The sequence below is a fragment of the Anomaloglossus baeobatrachus genome, chromosome 6 (genome assembly GCF_048569485.1).
Source record: "Anomaloglossus baeobatrachus isolate aAnoBae1 chromosome 6, aAnoBae1.hap1, whole genome shotgun sequence".
NCBI lineage: Eukaryota > Metazoa > Chordata > Amphibia > Anura > Aromobatidae > Anomaloglossus > Anomaloglossus baeobatrachus.
In genome coordinates this window covers 147,406,979-147,423,715 of record NC_134358.1, presented here as the reverse complement: position 1 = coordinate 147,423,715, position 16,737 = coordinate 147,406,979, and the positions used below count along the sequence as shown (strand labels likewise).

At 41.0% G+C, this 16,737-nt stretch overlaps 1 protein-coding gene across 1 annotated transcript in view; it reads left to right on the top strand.

Moving 5' to 3' along the window:
- The window catches only part of SPIDR (scaffold protein involved in DNA repair), a 667,795-nt gene that overhangs the window by 204,724 nt on the left and 446,334 nt on the right, over positions 1–16,737 (top strand). Inside the window, exon 8 of the mRNA XM_075353290.1 lies at positions 6,366–6,576. Coding sequence (XP_075209405.1) covers positions 6,366–6,576 — 211 coding nt within the window. The remainder of the gene's footprint in view (positions 1–6,365; positions 6,577–16,737) is intronic.

The following is a 16,737-nucleotide window of genomic DNA, read 5'->3' as shown; positions in this document are numbered from 1 at the left end:
TTATTAAAAAATTCTCTATTCCTTCACCAAATTTGGGGGTGCGTCTTATAATCAGGTGCGTCTTATAAAGCGAAAAATACGGTACTTCTTGTAACATGATGCTCCATGATACCGGAAAATGCATTGTTCATCACCAAATTGCTCCTTGATAGTTGGAAGAAGTTCCTCTTGGATGATGCTTAGATACCATTCTTAATTCATCGCAGTGTTCTTAAGCAAAATTGTGAGTTAGCTCACCAATTTCGATGAAAAGCAACCCCACACATCCATGGTCTCGGGATGTTTTACTATTGGCATATCAGGAACAAAGTTGATGTGGAACTATTATTTCACCGCTGAAGATATGACATAAATCCAGGAAAATTGAATAAAGGTGGTTTTATTCAACGCATTTTGAAATGTCGCCCCACTTGTGCATCAGGAAATCCACTTCTTTCTGATGAAGTGGGGTGACACTTTGAAATGTGTTGAATAAAACCACCTTCAATTTTCCTGGATTTATGTCATATCTTCAGCAGCACAGTAATAGTTCCACATCAACTTTGTTCCTGATCTGCTTCGGCTTTTTTAGCATGTGGACGTGGACTCTGCAGCAGCTGATTGCATGCTTTAACTTTGGTTGTGTGACACACAACCCAATAAGGTGAGCACATTCCCTTATTATTTTTATATATATGTTGGGTAAGACCCTATTGCGCTTTTTCCCTTCAGCTTTTGTTTACTGTTGGCATGACACAGGACTCATGGTATCTCTCACCTTTGACAATCATTCTTCTAGATGTCCTACAGTCTGAAGGGCTCTTTAGAAAATAACTTTACCTCAGGTCCCTGCAGCAGAATCCCTGTAATTCCTGCAGAATGTCGGCATTTTATCGATGTTTTTCTTGGAGAGTAGGGGCTTCTTTGCTGTGCTTCCTGAGACCAAGCAAGTCTCCAAAAGGAGTCAGCTGATTGTGCATGCAAATGTACCTGCTTGCTGTCATTCCCGAGCAAGTTCTGCACTGATGTTGAACCGATCCCCTAGCTGAATCCTGTTTAGTAAACGATAATGACATTTGCTAGACTTGCTCAGACACCATGGAACCTTACTCACAACAGTAAAACCTTTTTCTTTAAAGTTCTTGACCCGATAAATGGTTGCTTTAGGGGCAGTCTTACAACCAGCAATGTTCTTGCCTGTAAACCCCTTTTGACGTATAGCAATTATAACTTGCACTTGTTACATTAGAGAGAACGATGGTTAACAGGAGAGAATGATTTCAATTAGCAGCGCCTTACAATTCAGTCAGCATGACAGATTAATATCAGCTGCCTTGTCCTCATTTAAAGCCACGTCTCACTAAGCGACATCGCTGCTGAGTCACGGTTTTTGTGATGCAACAGCGATCTTGCTAGCGATGTCACTGTGTGTGACATCCAGCAACGACCTGGCCCCTGCTGTGAGGTCGCCGGTCGTTGCTGAATTTCCTGGACCATTTTCTTCAAAAGCGATGTCCTGCTGGGAAGGATGCATCGCCATGTTTGACACTGTGTGACAGGGTCCCAATGACAGCAGAGATCGTTATACAGGTCGCCACTGCGACCTGTTTCGTTACTGCGTCATTGGTAAGGTCTGACTGACATCTCACCAGCGACCTCCCAGCAACTTACCAGCGATCCTTATCAGGAAGTATTGTTGTTGGGATTGCTGGTAAGTTGTTGTGTGTGACTGGGCCTTAAAACATTCTCCAGAGCTAACGTAAACTCACTAAAATTAATTGATCTAACTGGGTCATATTGTGGCAGGGCTGAAATTCAGTGGAAATGTGTGTTGTTTTTTTGCAATTATAGTAATCCATCTGAGAACGCTTCATAACAATCTAGTGTTAATGCAAATTGCTCATATAAAAACTGAAGCAGCAAACTTTGTGAAAAACAATATTTATGCGAGACTCAAACATTTGGCCATTTCTAAACAAATTTGCTTACATTTAATATAGTTAATATCTAACAAGCTAAAATACTTGATTCATTGTAACTCAGGTCCACATTAAATCTATAAAAATGATAACATTCTCAAGTCACACTGATGTCTTCAAATCTACTCTCAAATTACCATGCATTTTTCCATCTCACCCTCGAAACATTCCGTTACCTTTTCTAGTTTTCTAATTAGGCAAAACAAAGTTGAGATTAGGACAGTTTTAAATAATAGGGATACCATGAGCAAATTCGATGGCACATGATTTAGTTAATATTGTCTCCTGAGTTTGAGTGTAGTAAAACCCAGAGTCTCAGAAAAAAATTGAAGGAACTGATGCCCAGGACGATCAAAATATGAGCATCCCCTGTATGGGACAGTGGCTTAAAACCAAAGTTGATTTATGCTTCATTTTACATTCACAAGAGAATAAACTAATGTCAGTAGATTTTTTTTTTTATTTTTTAGTTTAGTGGACAGCAAATAACAATCTAATCATCTGCTCATGTTGACTAGCTTTAATTATGGAACAATGAAGGCATCACAACTAGAGTATTTCTAATTTCAACAATTATTTATCTAATTTAGGTTATTTTAGACGTTTGTGCAGAGTTGAAGCTTCAGGTAGTATTTGCAGCACTGCCAACTTCTAGATCTTGTATATTTTTTTGCTTACACATGAGCAAAGAAAAGACAAATTTGTAATATTATTGTTATATGGCTTCTCATAACACCTTCACGAAATATGACGTACATGCACGTTCTATGTTGTGTATTTTTCCCTGCAGATGATGGGTGATTTAATCAGCCATCATGTGCCTTTAACAGCCGTGGATGGAGCAGAGCTACTCCCATGATTGTTAACCTGTTAAATGCCACTGTAATCTCTGACAGCATAATTTAAAAGGGTGGTTCATTACTTATTTTTCCAAGCCACACTAATATAATGTTGAGAAACAAGGCTTCTCTCAAATACCTTGTGTTGCCAATAGTGCCTGTGAGTGGTGCTATTGTGGTCCGCTTATCCCCTTCTCGTGATCCCCGGGCTCCGTGACGTCTGGGATCTGGTGATGTCACATCAGCTTTCAGGTGACCCGACATCACCGCAGCCGGCCCCAGTCTTTCGGAGTGACTGGGCTGTGGACGGCGTTTCACCGCTCATTAAAGCCCAGCATTTCTCCTGTTTGTGTCGCTCTGCAGTGAAGGAGAGAGCAGAGAGATGACAGGCTGTGATGACCAGTGAAACTCCGACCACAGCCCAGTCACTCATGGAGACTGGGGCCGACCGCGGTTATGTCAGGTCAACTGGAAGTTGATGTGATATCACCGAATCCCAGAGGTCACAGAGCCCGGGGGTCACAAAATGGGGATGAGCGGACCGCAATAGCACTGCTCAAAAGCACTATTGGCAACACAAGGTATTTTTCAGAGAAGCTTTGTTTCTCAACATTATATCAAGGTGGGCGCGTCATACTTCACATGCTCATCTAAGTTCCCACAACATGATCGCAAACACTGATGTGTTGTCATGACAACCAGGGGTCTGCTGAAGATCCCTGTGCCTAAAAAAAATCACCTTTCTTTTTACCACAGTAAAAAAAAAAAAAAAAAAATACACATTTGGTATCGCTGTATTCAAAACTGTCTGATCTATCAAATTTTTAAATATATCAATAAATTAAAGTGGTTAATTGCTTAAGGAGAAAAAAAAATCAAAACACTAGAATTACTTTTCCTTGTCATTGCAACAGTGCAATAAAATGCAATACGAGTTGATCAAAACATTGCATCTGCCCCTAAATGGTATCGGCTCAGGACACAAAAACAATCCTTTGAAGAGCCCTATATCTTGAAAAATTTGATTCCCCCCCCCCCGTTTTCCAGTACACTATGTGGCAGGATAAATGGTGTCATTCAAAAGTGCAACTCATCCCTCAAAGCACAAGCCCTCACACAGCTATGTGGATGGAAAATTTAAAAAGTTGTGGCTCTTGGAAGAAAGGGAGGATAAAGTGCATACAAAACAAAAAAAAAATGATAACTCACTCGATCATGAGGGAGTTAAAGGGCCTGTGACCAAGTCAAAGTGGACAGTTTATTTTATTCTTTTTGATCCCCAAAGTTTTGGTTTGTTTTTTTGTTTTTATTTTAAATTCGCTATATGTTTGACATTTTTACTTGGTGCTATTTTTTATGGTCTTTATCAATGGTCCTTGCTCTCAGGATTCTCTGGGGCCTCTGCTCTCTTTAGGCCTTATCACTCTTGAGAGCAACGTCCCTTTGATAAAAAAACATACAATTAGTACTGAATAAATAGACCCATATGTCTTGAACCGTATGGCAAATGTTAAAAAAACCAAACATACAAAAGAATTTATAGTGGAGCAGGTATTATAAAATAACAGCCAAACTGGACACTTATGTGCTAGTAACAGATCCTCTCTAAATAAAGGATACACTGTGACGGGGGTGTACAAGAGAGCAAAGGATGGACGAGGCCGAGGAACGATGCAACAGGTTTATTAACAGGAATACAGGAACAGCACACGATTAGTCCACATAAAACAGATTCGGGGGCCCTTCCCGACAATCCTCGGACCGGATAACAAAGCAATCGTCCTTACAGTAGTCCAAAGAGTTCCACACAATCCCACGGGCCGCCACACAGGCCTAGCTCCGTCCGTGTCCACAGCCACCCAGGCTGGGGCTCCTGCTCTCTTCAAGTTTCAGCTCACTCTGAAGTTACAAAAAGGGAAATGCATTGTCTGGGCTGCTTGACCAGCCCACCATGTTTGTTCAGGGGGTAGGGGTCACACATCCTATCATCAATGGTTTGGTCCATCACAGGGCTCCAATATGTCTGCCAGCCACAGTAGATGAAGGGATCCCCTGCTGTAAAGAACAATGACTATTCCTTCACTGGCCAATGCAATTACAGATTAGATACACAACTCTGGAAAGAAGAGGACAGGCTATTTACATAATCACATTAGATGCCAAGACTACAATCGTATGAGAGAGACACATTGAGACCAGTAGCTCCCCCAAGAAAATACATGAATTACAACTAATACAACCAGGGAAATATACATATCATGACATAGTATCACAGCATATACAGTGAGAGGGTAAATTACATCTTCACATACACCACTACAGATACAGTAATATATATAATGCATTTTAGTCTGTGTACAAGGGACATTTCTCATAAGTTACGAAAAACCACAGGCCTAAGATCAGTTTAATTCACAGTCTACTTCAATACCGTGTTACCTTACACATTCACACACCAATCTTACCACCATATGTCTGGGGTCAATCTGAACGGATTGTTCTCAATTCTCTAAAGGTACCGTCACACTAAGCGACGCTCCAGCGATCCCACCAGCAACCTGACCTGGCAGGGATTGCTGGAGCGTCGCTACACGGGTTGCTGGTGAGCTGTCACACAGGCAGATCTCACCAGTGACCAGCCACCAGCGACGCGTGGAAGCGATGCTGCGGTTGGTAACTAAGGTAAATATCGGGTAACCAACCCGATATTTACCTTGGTTACCAGCGCACACCGCTCCCTGCACTCCTAGCCAGAGTACACATCGGGTTAATTACCCGATGTGTAGTCTGGCTATGTGTGCAGAGAGCAGGGAGCCGGCACTGACAGCGTGAGAGCGGCGGACGCTGGTAACGAAGGTAAATATCGGGTAACCAAGTAAAGGGCTTCTTGGTTACCCGATATTTACATTGGTTACCAGCGTCCGCAGAAGCCGGCTCCCTGCACATTCAGTTGTCATGTGTGCTTCACAGCGGGAGAGCAACAACTAAAAAATGGTCCAGGACATTCAGCAACAACCAGCGACCTCACAGCAGGGAACAGGTTGTTGCTGGATGTCGCGCACAACAACATCGCTAGCAACATCGCTGCTACGTCACAAAAGTCGTGCCTCAGCAGCGATGTTGCTAGCGATGTTGCTTAGTGAGATGTGGCCTTGAATCACAAGGGGTCTATCTCACAGTTCTGATTCAGCTTTGCAGCTCTCTGGCAGTCCTTCACTGCCTAGCTGTGTGGCCTGGAGACCCATTGTGCAGTTTAAAGCGGGTGCAAGGCTTCGTTAGCAATGTTTCCTCCTCATCCTCATTATCAGGGCCACACCCACACAATCGTAAAACTATTACCTTATTTTTAGCCCAATGCTATCACTGTATCAAAATGGCAAAATGCCTTTCTTTACAATTAAAATTGTGAGTAGAAGTCTGCTACCATGTTGTCAATTTCTTTTAATTGGTATTTTAGTTATATCTGTTTCATTCCTTTTCTGGTATTCTGGTGACTGGAACTACTTAATGCACGCCTTGCTTCCATATAATTACATAAAAGCTGTTTAATGTACCTTTTATTTTTCAGGTGACAAATCGGGGACACTTGTTCTAAAGATTTTAGAAGTTCATGAAGAATGCTCCATGCAGGTTGCACTTTGTGAGCAGTTAACAGACATTCAGAATGATGGTGATAGCGGCTCTAAAGAGACAACAACGCTGAAAGCTCTATTCACTAAGCAAACTGCTGCCCAGCTCAAACTTGGGCCTAATGACATCATTCATATCTATCCACCTTGGTAAGTTTAGCCTACAAAGGCCTATGCATTCATTTCTGCTTCTGAGTAAATTGAACTGCTTCATAAATATCTATGAAGCACTTATCTCAGGTCGTGAAATTTAGCGGTTGGGCTGGGTCTTCTGATGCAAGACCAGTTCATGTTTCACAAATGTGTAAAACTAGCATAATCTGGAGGTTGTTCATTTTAATTCCTGCTTTGTTTTTGTTAAGGCCTCTTTGGTTGGATCTTAGTCACTGATGCTGGACCCAAGCCTCGTCCGTTTCGGGTCGACACAGGAAATAGTTTTCTGTGATGGCACATGATAAATGCTGTTTGTGAAACTTGATCCAGTATTGGCCAGAAACAGCCAAGGTCTATTGTAATACAGGCACCTCAATTCGTGTTTCACCGCACTGGGTTTTCTCAGGAGGCGTCTCTTAATGATAAGATATAGGCACTATTTAACTGATGGATGCACCCTTACACAGCAAATCAGCGCTCTACCTGGTGTAGCGCCGGTGTACCTGCACTGCCTCTCCCCAACTGGAATGCCAAGACTCACTACCACCGTAGCCAGACTGGGTCATCCCGTGCACTCCCATGGTCGTCCATGTGCTCTTAGTTAAGCCCCTCCCTCGTCGGGGTAAGCCCCAGGTCCTCCCTGTGATCCAGTGGGTCCACCCCTACTACTGCTCGCCCCAACAGCAGCCAGCGTTACATCCTGCATAATGTCTGACACCCCCCGACCCCCTTCCCCATGACGATTCAGCCAGCACGCACCATGGCTGATGGGGTAGAGGAAGTGCATCATCACATCCATCACCACGGCAATACAAAAATGGGGGTGGAGGAGAGGTGTCAGAAAATGCATGAGTGTGGCGTGTCTGTGTTGAAGAAATAAAGGTGACTGCCACATCATAGCATGATTGCATAAATATATGGGCATACCCAGGGGAATGTTCTGTAGGTGGCTAAAGGGCACCATGGTATTATAATTAATTAATAAATGTCATCAATAATATATGAATAGAAACAAAATTATTATTTCCTTTTCTGCTCTTTACTTAAACAACCTACACAGAACGTCTCCGGGAGACAGGACACAGCTATCGGTAAGGATCCTACAGTGCCATGTGGGAGATGCCAGAAACTTGGGCCTCCATTGATCTACTGCCTTTCGCTCCCTACACCCAGGGTATTTGGGAACCTGGGACCTATATCAGGGGTCTGTGCAGGTTGCGCTTTATTTACAGTTTGTTGAAGCCTCTGGAATATTGAGGATAGGTGGACATTTTCCTTTTCATATATCAGTTGAAACCATAGTTTGCCCACATAATTGAGCATAGAAGGACAACATGGTGGGTGATGACTGATTTTTGAGGTTTTTACAATTCTCTTCTTGCTGGCCCTATTTGTGAGCTCTTTGCATTGGTTATTTCAAGCCCTCTTTACTGAGGTCATTAGAGCTCTTTAATTGCTGCTCTGTTTTTGAGCTCCGTCTGTTGGTCCTATCAAACCTTATTTGCTGTCTATTTGAAAAGCATCTGGATACATGATTTGTCCTGTGCCAAACAATTGGTCTATGTCCTAAAAAATTCTCCTGATGATCCCCCACTGTAACTTACCTAGGAGGGGGTTAAACACGTTGGGATAGCGGAGAGGGTTTGGGTATATTTAGAACACTCTTCTGCTGTGACTTATGAATTGATACAGTTACTGTATGAGAGAAATGTTTGCCTATGCCCTAATTTATGTTTTGAAGAGCAGCGGGCTAAACCATACTGTATTTGATAGAGACTGTACTCATTTAAACAGTTCATCACTTTTGTGTGTTGTATGTTTGTCCTGCTTTTTGTCACTTTTTCAGCACATTGGAGAATAATGTTGGTAGTTTCCTACTAGTGGAGCGCAGGGCCAATTAGGGTCAATCATCGTTGAGCGGGGGATGTCCTAACAATTGACATCCTCTGTTATCAGGGTGAGGCAGAGTGTATTTAGGCTACTTTCACACATCTGGATTTTTGCTCTGCGGCACAATACGGCGTTCTGCAGAAAAACCGCAACCGGCTTTTGTAACGCCGGTTGCGTTTTTTTTTGCATAGACTTACATTAGTGCCGTATAGTGCCGCAGGGGCTTGCGTTCGGTCCGGTTTTTGCCGCATGCGGCAGATTTAGCCGATGCCGCGGTCGGATCGAACGTTCCCTGCAACGTTTTTTGCTCCGGCAAAAAACACCGCATCCGGCCGCTGCGGCGCATTTTTCAATGCATACCTATGGAGGCCGGATGCGGCGCGATGCGGAAAAAACCGCATCCGCTCGCCGCATGCGGTTTTTTCCACTGCGCATGCTCAGTAGCATGCCGCAACCGGAAAAAAAACGGACGGGCCGCATGTAAAAACTTATGCAAAGGATGCGGTGTTTTCGCCGCATCCGTTGCATAGTTTTCACAGCCGGATTGAGCCGCAGTTCTCAAACCGGATGTGTGAAAGTAGCCTTAGTTGGGTATTATACCTCTTTCTTTTCTACCTTGTTTCTGACCAATTATAACCATTTATCTCATCAATTTTTCTTTGCTCCATGATTAGGATTTGTGATCACTTGCACTAAGCACTTTATAAGTTAGTTGGTCCATGTCTGATGTTAATATTCAGATATTTGTATGTAATTTTATTAAGGTAATAAAGGTATATTTTAAGAGGTGGTTCTGTGTAGGTTTTTTAGTTTATATACCTCATTCATTAAATTTTTTGGTTGGTTTGAAGTCTGCTCCATACTTCTCAAGTTTGCCTCTTCAAAGAGTAAAATAAGTGTAATCTGACACCTCACCCTGCTGACAGTGTGCTGTGTCGTGAACAAGATAAAGTTGAGCTGGTTTTTGTTTGTTTTTGTTTTTTGTTTTTTTTATTTTCCCCAGACCGGATGGTGAGATCAAGAGAGGGGTAAGAAGTGGTTCATAAGTGGATAAAGACAAAAAGTCACTGATTTCAGATATATTACAACGATCCGTGTATTTACCTGCACTATTTAATGTTAGCTGAGCGGAGACTTCCCTCTGCCCACAGTGATAGTATGAAGACAGCAACAGGAAATACTAAATTAGGAGTCTACAAATGTAGACAAGGGAAGTGTCATTGTTGCAAAATGTTAACACATGGACAAAAATTTATAAAATCAAATAGTACAGGAGAGTTAATACCGATTACTGATTATCTCACCTGTGCAACAAACCATGTAATTTATGTGATCAGTGATCACCTGTAGCTGTGGACTACAGTATGTTGGTCGGACTACTGAAATGGTCCGAACACATTTAAATGGACATAGATATAATGCCAAGAATGGGCTACTTACACATAGCCTCTCACGCCACCTTCTCTTTAACCATGGGAAAAAATTTGATGTCCGCTTGACACCGGTGAAACATATCCCAGTTACCGTATCAAGTAGAGTACAATTGCTAAATAGAAAAAAAAGCATATGAGATGTATAAGCTTCGTTGCTTGCACCCCGATGGCTTAAATGACAAACTAGAAGATGTCTGAAACACATATTCTATGGGGAATTTTTTCCCTATTTCAGTCAAACATTTCCCTTGGGAGCCTCATCCATATACAAGTATGGGAAGCCTTAGTCCTCTTTCCTCTGTCTGCTTGTCTACTTCTCACAAAACCTAGTAGCTCACGTTGAAGCGAGCGGTCTCTGGAGAGCTTGATAGACCGATATGAGGATAGATTCGATCCTGTATTTTAACAGATGAACGCATCTCAGGGTAATATATATATTTATAAATGTATTTGCATATTACAATGTGTTGATATATTTCTATATAATTCCTTTTATCATGACATATATTTTAAGAGTTTGTATGAATTTTAACAATTAACGTATTAATAATTTTGTTGAAGACTACCTGAAAATCCATAATGTTAAAAATATGTTTTTCATTTTGTTTCTTTTTGTTTTCCCCTTTTTATATTGTAACAATGTATAACAAATATATATAATATATACTGTATATAAGACATTGACACTTTTATAATATAGAGAATGAAAAGAATCCACCCATGTATGTGGAATATTAATTAACCTTTCTAATAAATTAAGAATGAGATTTGAGCAACCTGTTTTGGTTATAACCCCTCCCCACCACACACGTTATGTTTATATTATTATCTGAGGAAGGCTGCTTGTTTGATCTTGTAGCCAAAACGCATTGTGTTTTTATGTGGACCTACAAATGTATAGGGTTTTTTACCTTTTTGAATTTAATAAAACTCTGAAAGAATAAGGATTCTGAAATAATTCTTGGAGCGCCAGGCTAACAAATCGGGATTTCTCTTCATGGGATTGATTACCTTTCACAGACCCACCCTGTGTGATGTCTGATACTCTGAAGCTGAGCTGCAGACCAGATCTACACAAGAATATACCCCATTCCATCCTGCTATATACCCCCATCCATCCTGCTATATACCCCCATCCATCCTGCTATATATCCCCATACATCCTGCTATAAACCCCCATCCATCCTGCTATATACCCCCATCCATCCTGCTATATACACCCATCCATCCTGCTATATACCCCCATCCATCCTGATATATACCCCCATCCTGCTAAATGGCCTGTATCCTGTGGCACACAAAAAATAAACGTTTATACTCCCCTTTCCTCGCTCCATGCAGCATCGCTCCTCCTGTCAGTGCCGGCAGCAGCGACGCTGACCTGTGTGGAGCCGTCACCGTTGTCTGCAGCATCGCTCGGGCCCACATCGTCATGGCAGGCGCTGCACAGCCTGCTCGTGCCACCAATGACCCGCTCCACCGCAGCACCCTCATTCCCCGAAGTCATATTCAGACTATAAGACGCACCCCCCACTTTCCTCCAACATTTGGGGGGGAAAAAGTGCGTCTTATAGTCCGAAAAATACGGTACTGTGAAACGTTTAGCAATTGCAAACTTTTTCTACAATGGCTCCTCATTTTTGCGGCTCAAAAGTAATTGTACAAATCAACTTTACCATAAGGAAAATGTTTATTTTTAGTTATTTGTAGATAATCATTTGCAGGCAATGACTTCCAGAATAAATGTCACCAAATGTTGGGTTTCCTCCTTTGTGATGCTGTGCCGGCCTTTACTGCAGCTGACTTCAGTTGTTGCTTTTTTGTGGGTCTTTCTGCTTTGGGTTTTGTCTTAAGCATGTGAAATGCATGCACGATGGGGTTGAGATCTGATGCTTGGCCGTTGCAGAATTCTTTACCTTAAACTCCTGGGTTGCTTTCGCAGTATTTTTTGGGTAATTGCCAATCTGTACTATGAAGCGCCGTCCAATCAACCTTGCCGCATTCAGTTGAATCTGAGCAGAAAGTATATCAATGTACATTGTAGAATGAATCTAGCTGCTTCAGTCCTCAGTTTTTCTATGTTTGTGATGATTACTATAAAAAAAATGATATATGCTTGTATGGCTTCCCATTTGTAAGGGTTCTCTGGAAAAAGAAAATAGAAGAAAAGGAAGGAGGTCGTAAATTACTTTACTTAGACAAAACAAATTTAATTTTCTATGTACAGTGCTGGCCAAAAGTATTGGCACCCCTGCAATTCTGTCAGATAATACTCAGTTTCTTCTTGAAAATGATTACAATCACAAATTCTTTGGTATTATCTTCATTTAATTTGTCTTCAATGAAAAAAATTGTCATAAAGCCAAATTGCAGCCAGTTGACATGGATTAAAGTTGACTCAACCTCTGTCCTGTGTCCTTATGTGTACCGCATTGAGCATGGAGAAAAGAAAAAAAAACAAAGAACTGTCTTAGGACTTGAGAATCCAAATTGTGAGGAAGCATGAGCAATCTCAAGGCTACAAGTCCATCTCCAAAGACCTGAAAGTTCCTGTGTCCACGGTGCGCAGGGTCATCAAGACGTTTAAAGCCCATGGCACTGTGGCTAACCTCCCTAGATGTAGAAGGAAAAGAAAAATTGACGAGAGATTTCAACGCAAGATTGTGCGGATGGTGGATAAAGAACCTCGACTAACATCCAAACAAGTTCAAGCTGCCCTGCAGTCCGAGGGTACAACAGTGTCCACCCGTACTATCCATCGGCGTCTGAATGAAAAGGGACTGTATAGTAGGATACCCAGGAAGACCCTACTTCTTACCCCAAGACATAAAAAAGACAGGCTGGAGTTTACCAAAACGTACATGAGAAAGCTTAAAACGTTTTGGAAGAATGTTCTCTGGTCAGATGAGACAAAAGTAGAGCTTTTTTGGAAAACCCATCAACACAGAGTTTACAGGAAAAAAAAAGAGGCATTCAAAGAAAAGAACACTGTCCCTACAGTCAAACATGGCGGAGGTTCCCTGATGTTTTGGGGTTGCTTTGCTGCCTCTGGCACTGGACTGCTTGACCGTGTGCATGGCATTATGAAGTCTGAAGACTGCCAACATGTTTTGCAGCATAATGTAGGGCCCAGTGTGAGAAAGCTGGGTCTCCCTCAGAGGTCATGGGTCTTCCAGCAGGACAATGACCCAAAACACACTTCAAAAAGCACTAGAAAATGGTTTGATAGAAAGCACTGGAGACTACTAAAGTGGTCAGCAATGAGTCCAGACCTGAATCCCATAGAACACCTGTGGAGAGATCTCAAAATGGCAGTTTGGAGAAGGCGCCCTTCAAATCTCAGGGACCTGGAGCAGTTTGCCAAAGAAGAATGGTCTAAAATTCCAGCAGAGCATTGTAAGAAAATCATTGATGGTTACCAGAAGCGGTTGTTTGCAGTTATTTTGACTAAAGGTTGTGCAACCAAGTATTAAGCTAAGGGTGCCAATACTTTTTGTCTGGCCCTTTTTTTGGAGTTTTGTGTGAAATGATCAATGATTTGATTTTTGTTTCATTCTCTTTTGTGTTTTTTTCATTGCAAGCAAATTAAATGAAGATAATAATACCAAAGAATTTGTGATTCCAATCATTTTCAAGAAGAAGCTGAGTATTATCTGACAGAATTGCAGGGGTGCCAATACTTTTGGCCAGCACTGTATGTAGTAATTGTAGTATAATAAATGGCCACCATCTTATTACACTGACAAAAAGTTGTCCTAGAATTATTAATAGGATAAATGCCCATGAGCATTTGCTGGAGGAAACATTGCTGCTTGACCTGGAGGTAGCTGGACAGTATGTGGTACAGGTTATATGGAGCTCACAGCAGCAATTCAGCATTTAAAAAGACAGGATAGACAGCAGTGTGAGCAGCCTGTTACCTTATAACCTTTTGGTATTTCTAGTATTAGTTCAGATTGACAGTGGTATTTCCAGTGTTAGATAAGAGAAATGGTAGTCTGCAGTGTAAGTAGCCTTTTCTTACCTCAGCATCCTTGGTATCTTCAGTTTTAGATCACAGATAGGTTGGACAGCAATGTGAGCAGCCTCTTCTTACCTCAGCATCCCTGGCATATCCAGTATTAGATTAGACAGACACAGTGAGCATCAGTGTGAGCAGCCTCTTCTTACCTTAGCATTCCTGATATCTCCAGTATTTTATCAAAATATCCCATTGGATCACGTATTTATACATATGGGAGGGGTTAGAGCTTCCTACTGAACATGATCAGAGTCACCTGTACTATTTTCTGACGTTCCACTAATATGTATGGGCACCTCTAACTCCATTTAGGTTGGTAACTGATATGTAACACATCTTTGTGTAGGATTTGTGGAATGTGCTAGTGTTATTAGTGACAAGAAATAGTTGCTGATAATTTCAGAGCAATATATATATTATAAGGAGGTTATTGTTTGAGCAGATTTCTTTTTGCATATGTATCCCAATTTACTTCTCAAATCTTTAAGGAATCTGACATCAACTTGCCTCACAAGAGACAATCATTTTTGATGTATAGATTGTCTGTGTCTCATTATTACTAGGATTCTGTACTCACTAATGTACAAACCCTTCTAACATAATTCACTTCCCCATACAAAATAGAAAAGAAAAACATACATGTCCCCCTCGGACTCGCCCGTTCCAGCGATGTATGCGCTGCACCCCTGACTGATAAGATACCGACAGGCTCACTGGAGATTGGCTGCAGCACCCATATTTCATAATTAGCAGCTGCTCATGGGCTACAACTTTCAATATTTCATGTTCTAGAACTCCATTTGATGGAGTGCTGCAGCTCATCAGCGGATGCTGATAAGCAAATGCGGTCACATACCACAACAGTTGCTCGTCAGTACCGGGAGACATCACTGGAACAGTGTTCATTTGGAAGTATGGATTTTACTTTTTATATATGTATAATTTTGTATAGGGTACTATGGCATTTAATAAAGGGCTGTGAAGAAGTGGACAACACCTTTTAAGAGTCGGTTCAATCAACTGAAAAGGTAGATTTATTAGAGATAGGCGAATAGTGAAATGTTCAGGTTCAGATTTTTTATACCGAATAAAGAGTACTATTCCAGTATTCATTAGGAATAATGAACCTAATGCAAGTTAATGGGCAACCTGTGCATTTTTCATGAAGAATTCCAAGAAAAATGCTCTGGTTCCCCATTGACTTGCAGTAGGTTCGTTTTTTGTTAACAAATACTGGAATAGTATTCACTACTCGGTATTAATAATCCGAACCTGAATATTTCACTATTCACCGATCTCTACTTATAATGTTGTGTTTGGTACTATTGTTTTGTTGTTGTTTTTTTCCATTTTTTTTTTTGTTTTTTTTACAGCAGGTACCAGAAAACGTCATGCTGCGAAGATTTTTTTTTATTGTTTTTGATATCATTTGTAGCAGTACTGTAGTAATTATGTTGAGAATTTAGCTATCGAAGCTGAAGAGTAAAAATATTATATCTGTGTAATGTAGCAATTTTATGATTTGTGTTTGTCCTGGCATTCATTTAATACAATCCTTTTGTTCTGGCATTCAAATAACAATAAATTACTATGTCCCTTAAATGTCAAACACAAAATATGCTTTTGGCTTCAGCATCAGAAGACACTGAAGGGGATACATTGGTGAGAGGAAAAAGACGAGACATTTAGCATCTGCTAGAAGTATTCTTTTTTTTCTTTCCCCCCTTCACTCCAACAAATATAAGCACATCATTAATCTTAGCCTTGCATTTTGCTTTGCCGTTTAGCAGTATATTGATTATAGTTTTCTAATTTCTTGCAATTTTATATTGATGTCTTAGGAAACATAGGGTTCAGAATTTCAGTTGGGTATGTGAGGTTTGTGGTAACTGGTAACTTTGGAACATCTCGTGCGTATGGCCATGTCTGTTGAAAGAGTACCAGTCGTTTCTAAATGCCCTGAAAAATATTCCTAACACACCTTCTGGATAAAAAAAATATTTTCTGAGAAACATAGGGGGGGTGTGTATGTGTATAGGTATGTATGTATGTATGTATGTATGTGTGTGGTATATGTGTGTGTGTGTATATATATATATATATATATATATATATATATATATATATATATATATATATATATATATATATATATAATCATATAAAAATACACACACGCACATACAGTGGGGACTGAAAGTATTCAGACCCCTTTAAATTTGCAGCCATTTGGTAAGTTCAAAGAAGTTCATTTTTTTAATCATTAATGTACACTCTGTACCCCATCTGGACAGAGAAAAAACAAAAAAATGAAATCTTACATGTTCACATGGTATTCAGACCATTTGCTCAGACACTCATATTTAAGTCACATGCTGTCCATTTTCTTGTGATCCTCCTTGAGATAGTTCTACTCCTTCATTGGAGTCCAGCTGTGTTTAAACTAATAGGACTTGATTTGAAAAGGCACACACCTGTCTATATAAGACCTCACAGCTCACAGTGCATGTCAGACCAAAGGAGAATCATGAGGTCAAAGGAACTGTCCAAGGAACTCAGAGACAGAATTGTGTCAAGACACCGATCTAACCAAGGTTACAAAACAATTTCTGCAGTACTCAAGGTTCCTAAGAGCACAGTGGCCTCCATAATCCTTAAATGGAAGACGTTTGGGACCACCAGAACTCTTCCTAGATTTGGCTGTCCAGCAAAACTGAGCAATGTTGGGCGAAGAGCCTTGGTGAGAGAGGTAAAGAAGAACCCTAAGATCACTGTGGCTGAGCTCCAGAGATGCAGTAGTAGGGAGATGGGAGA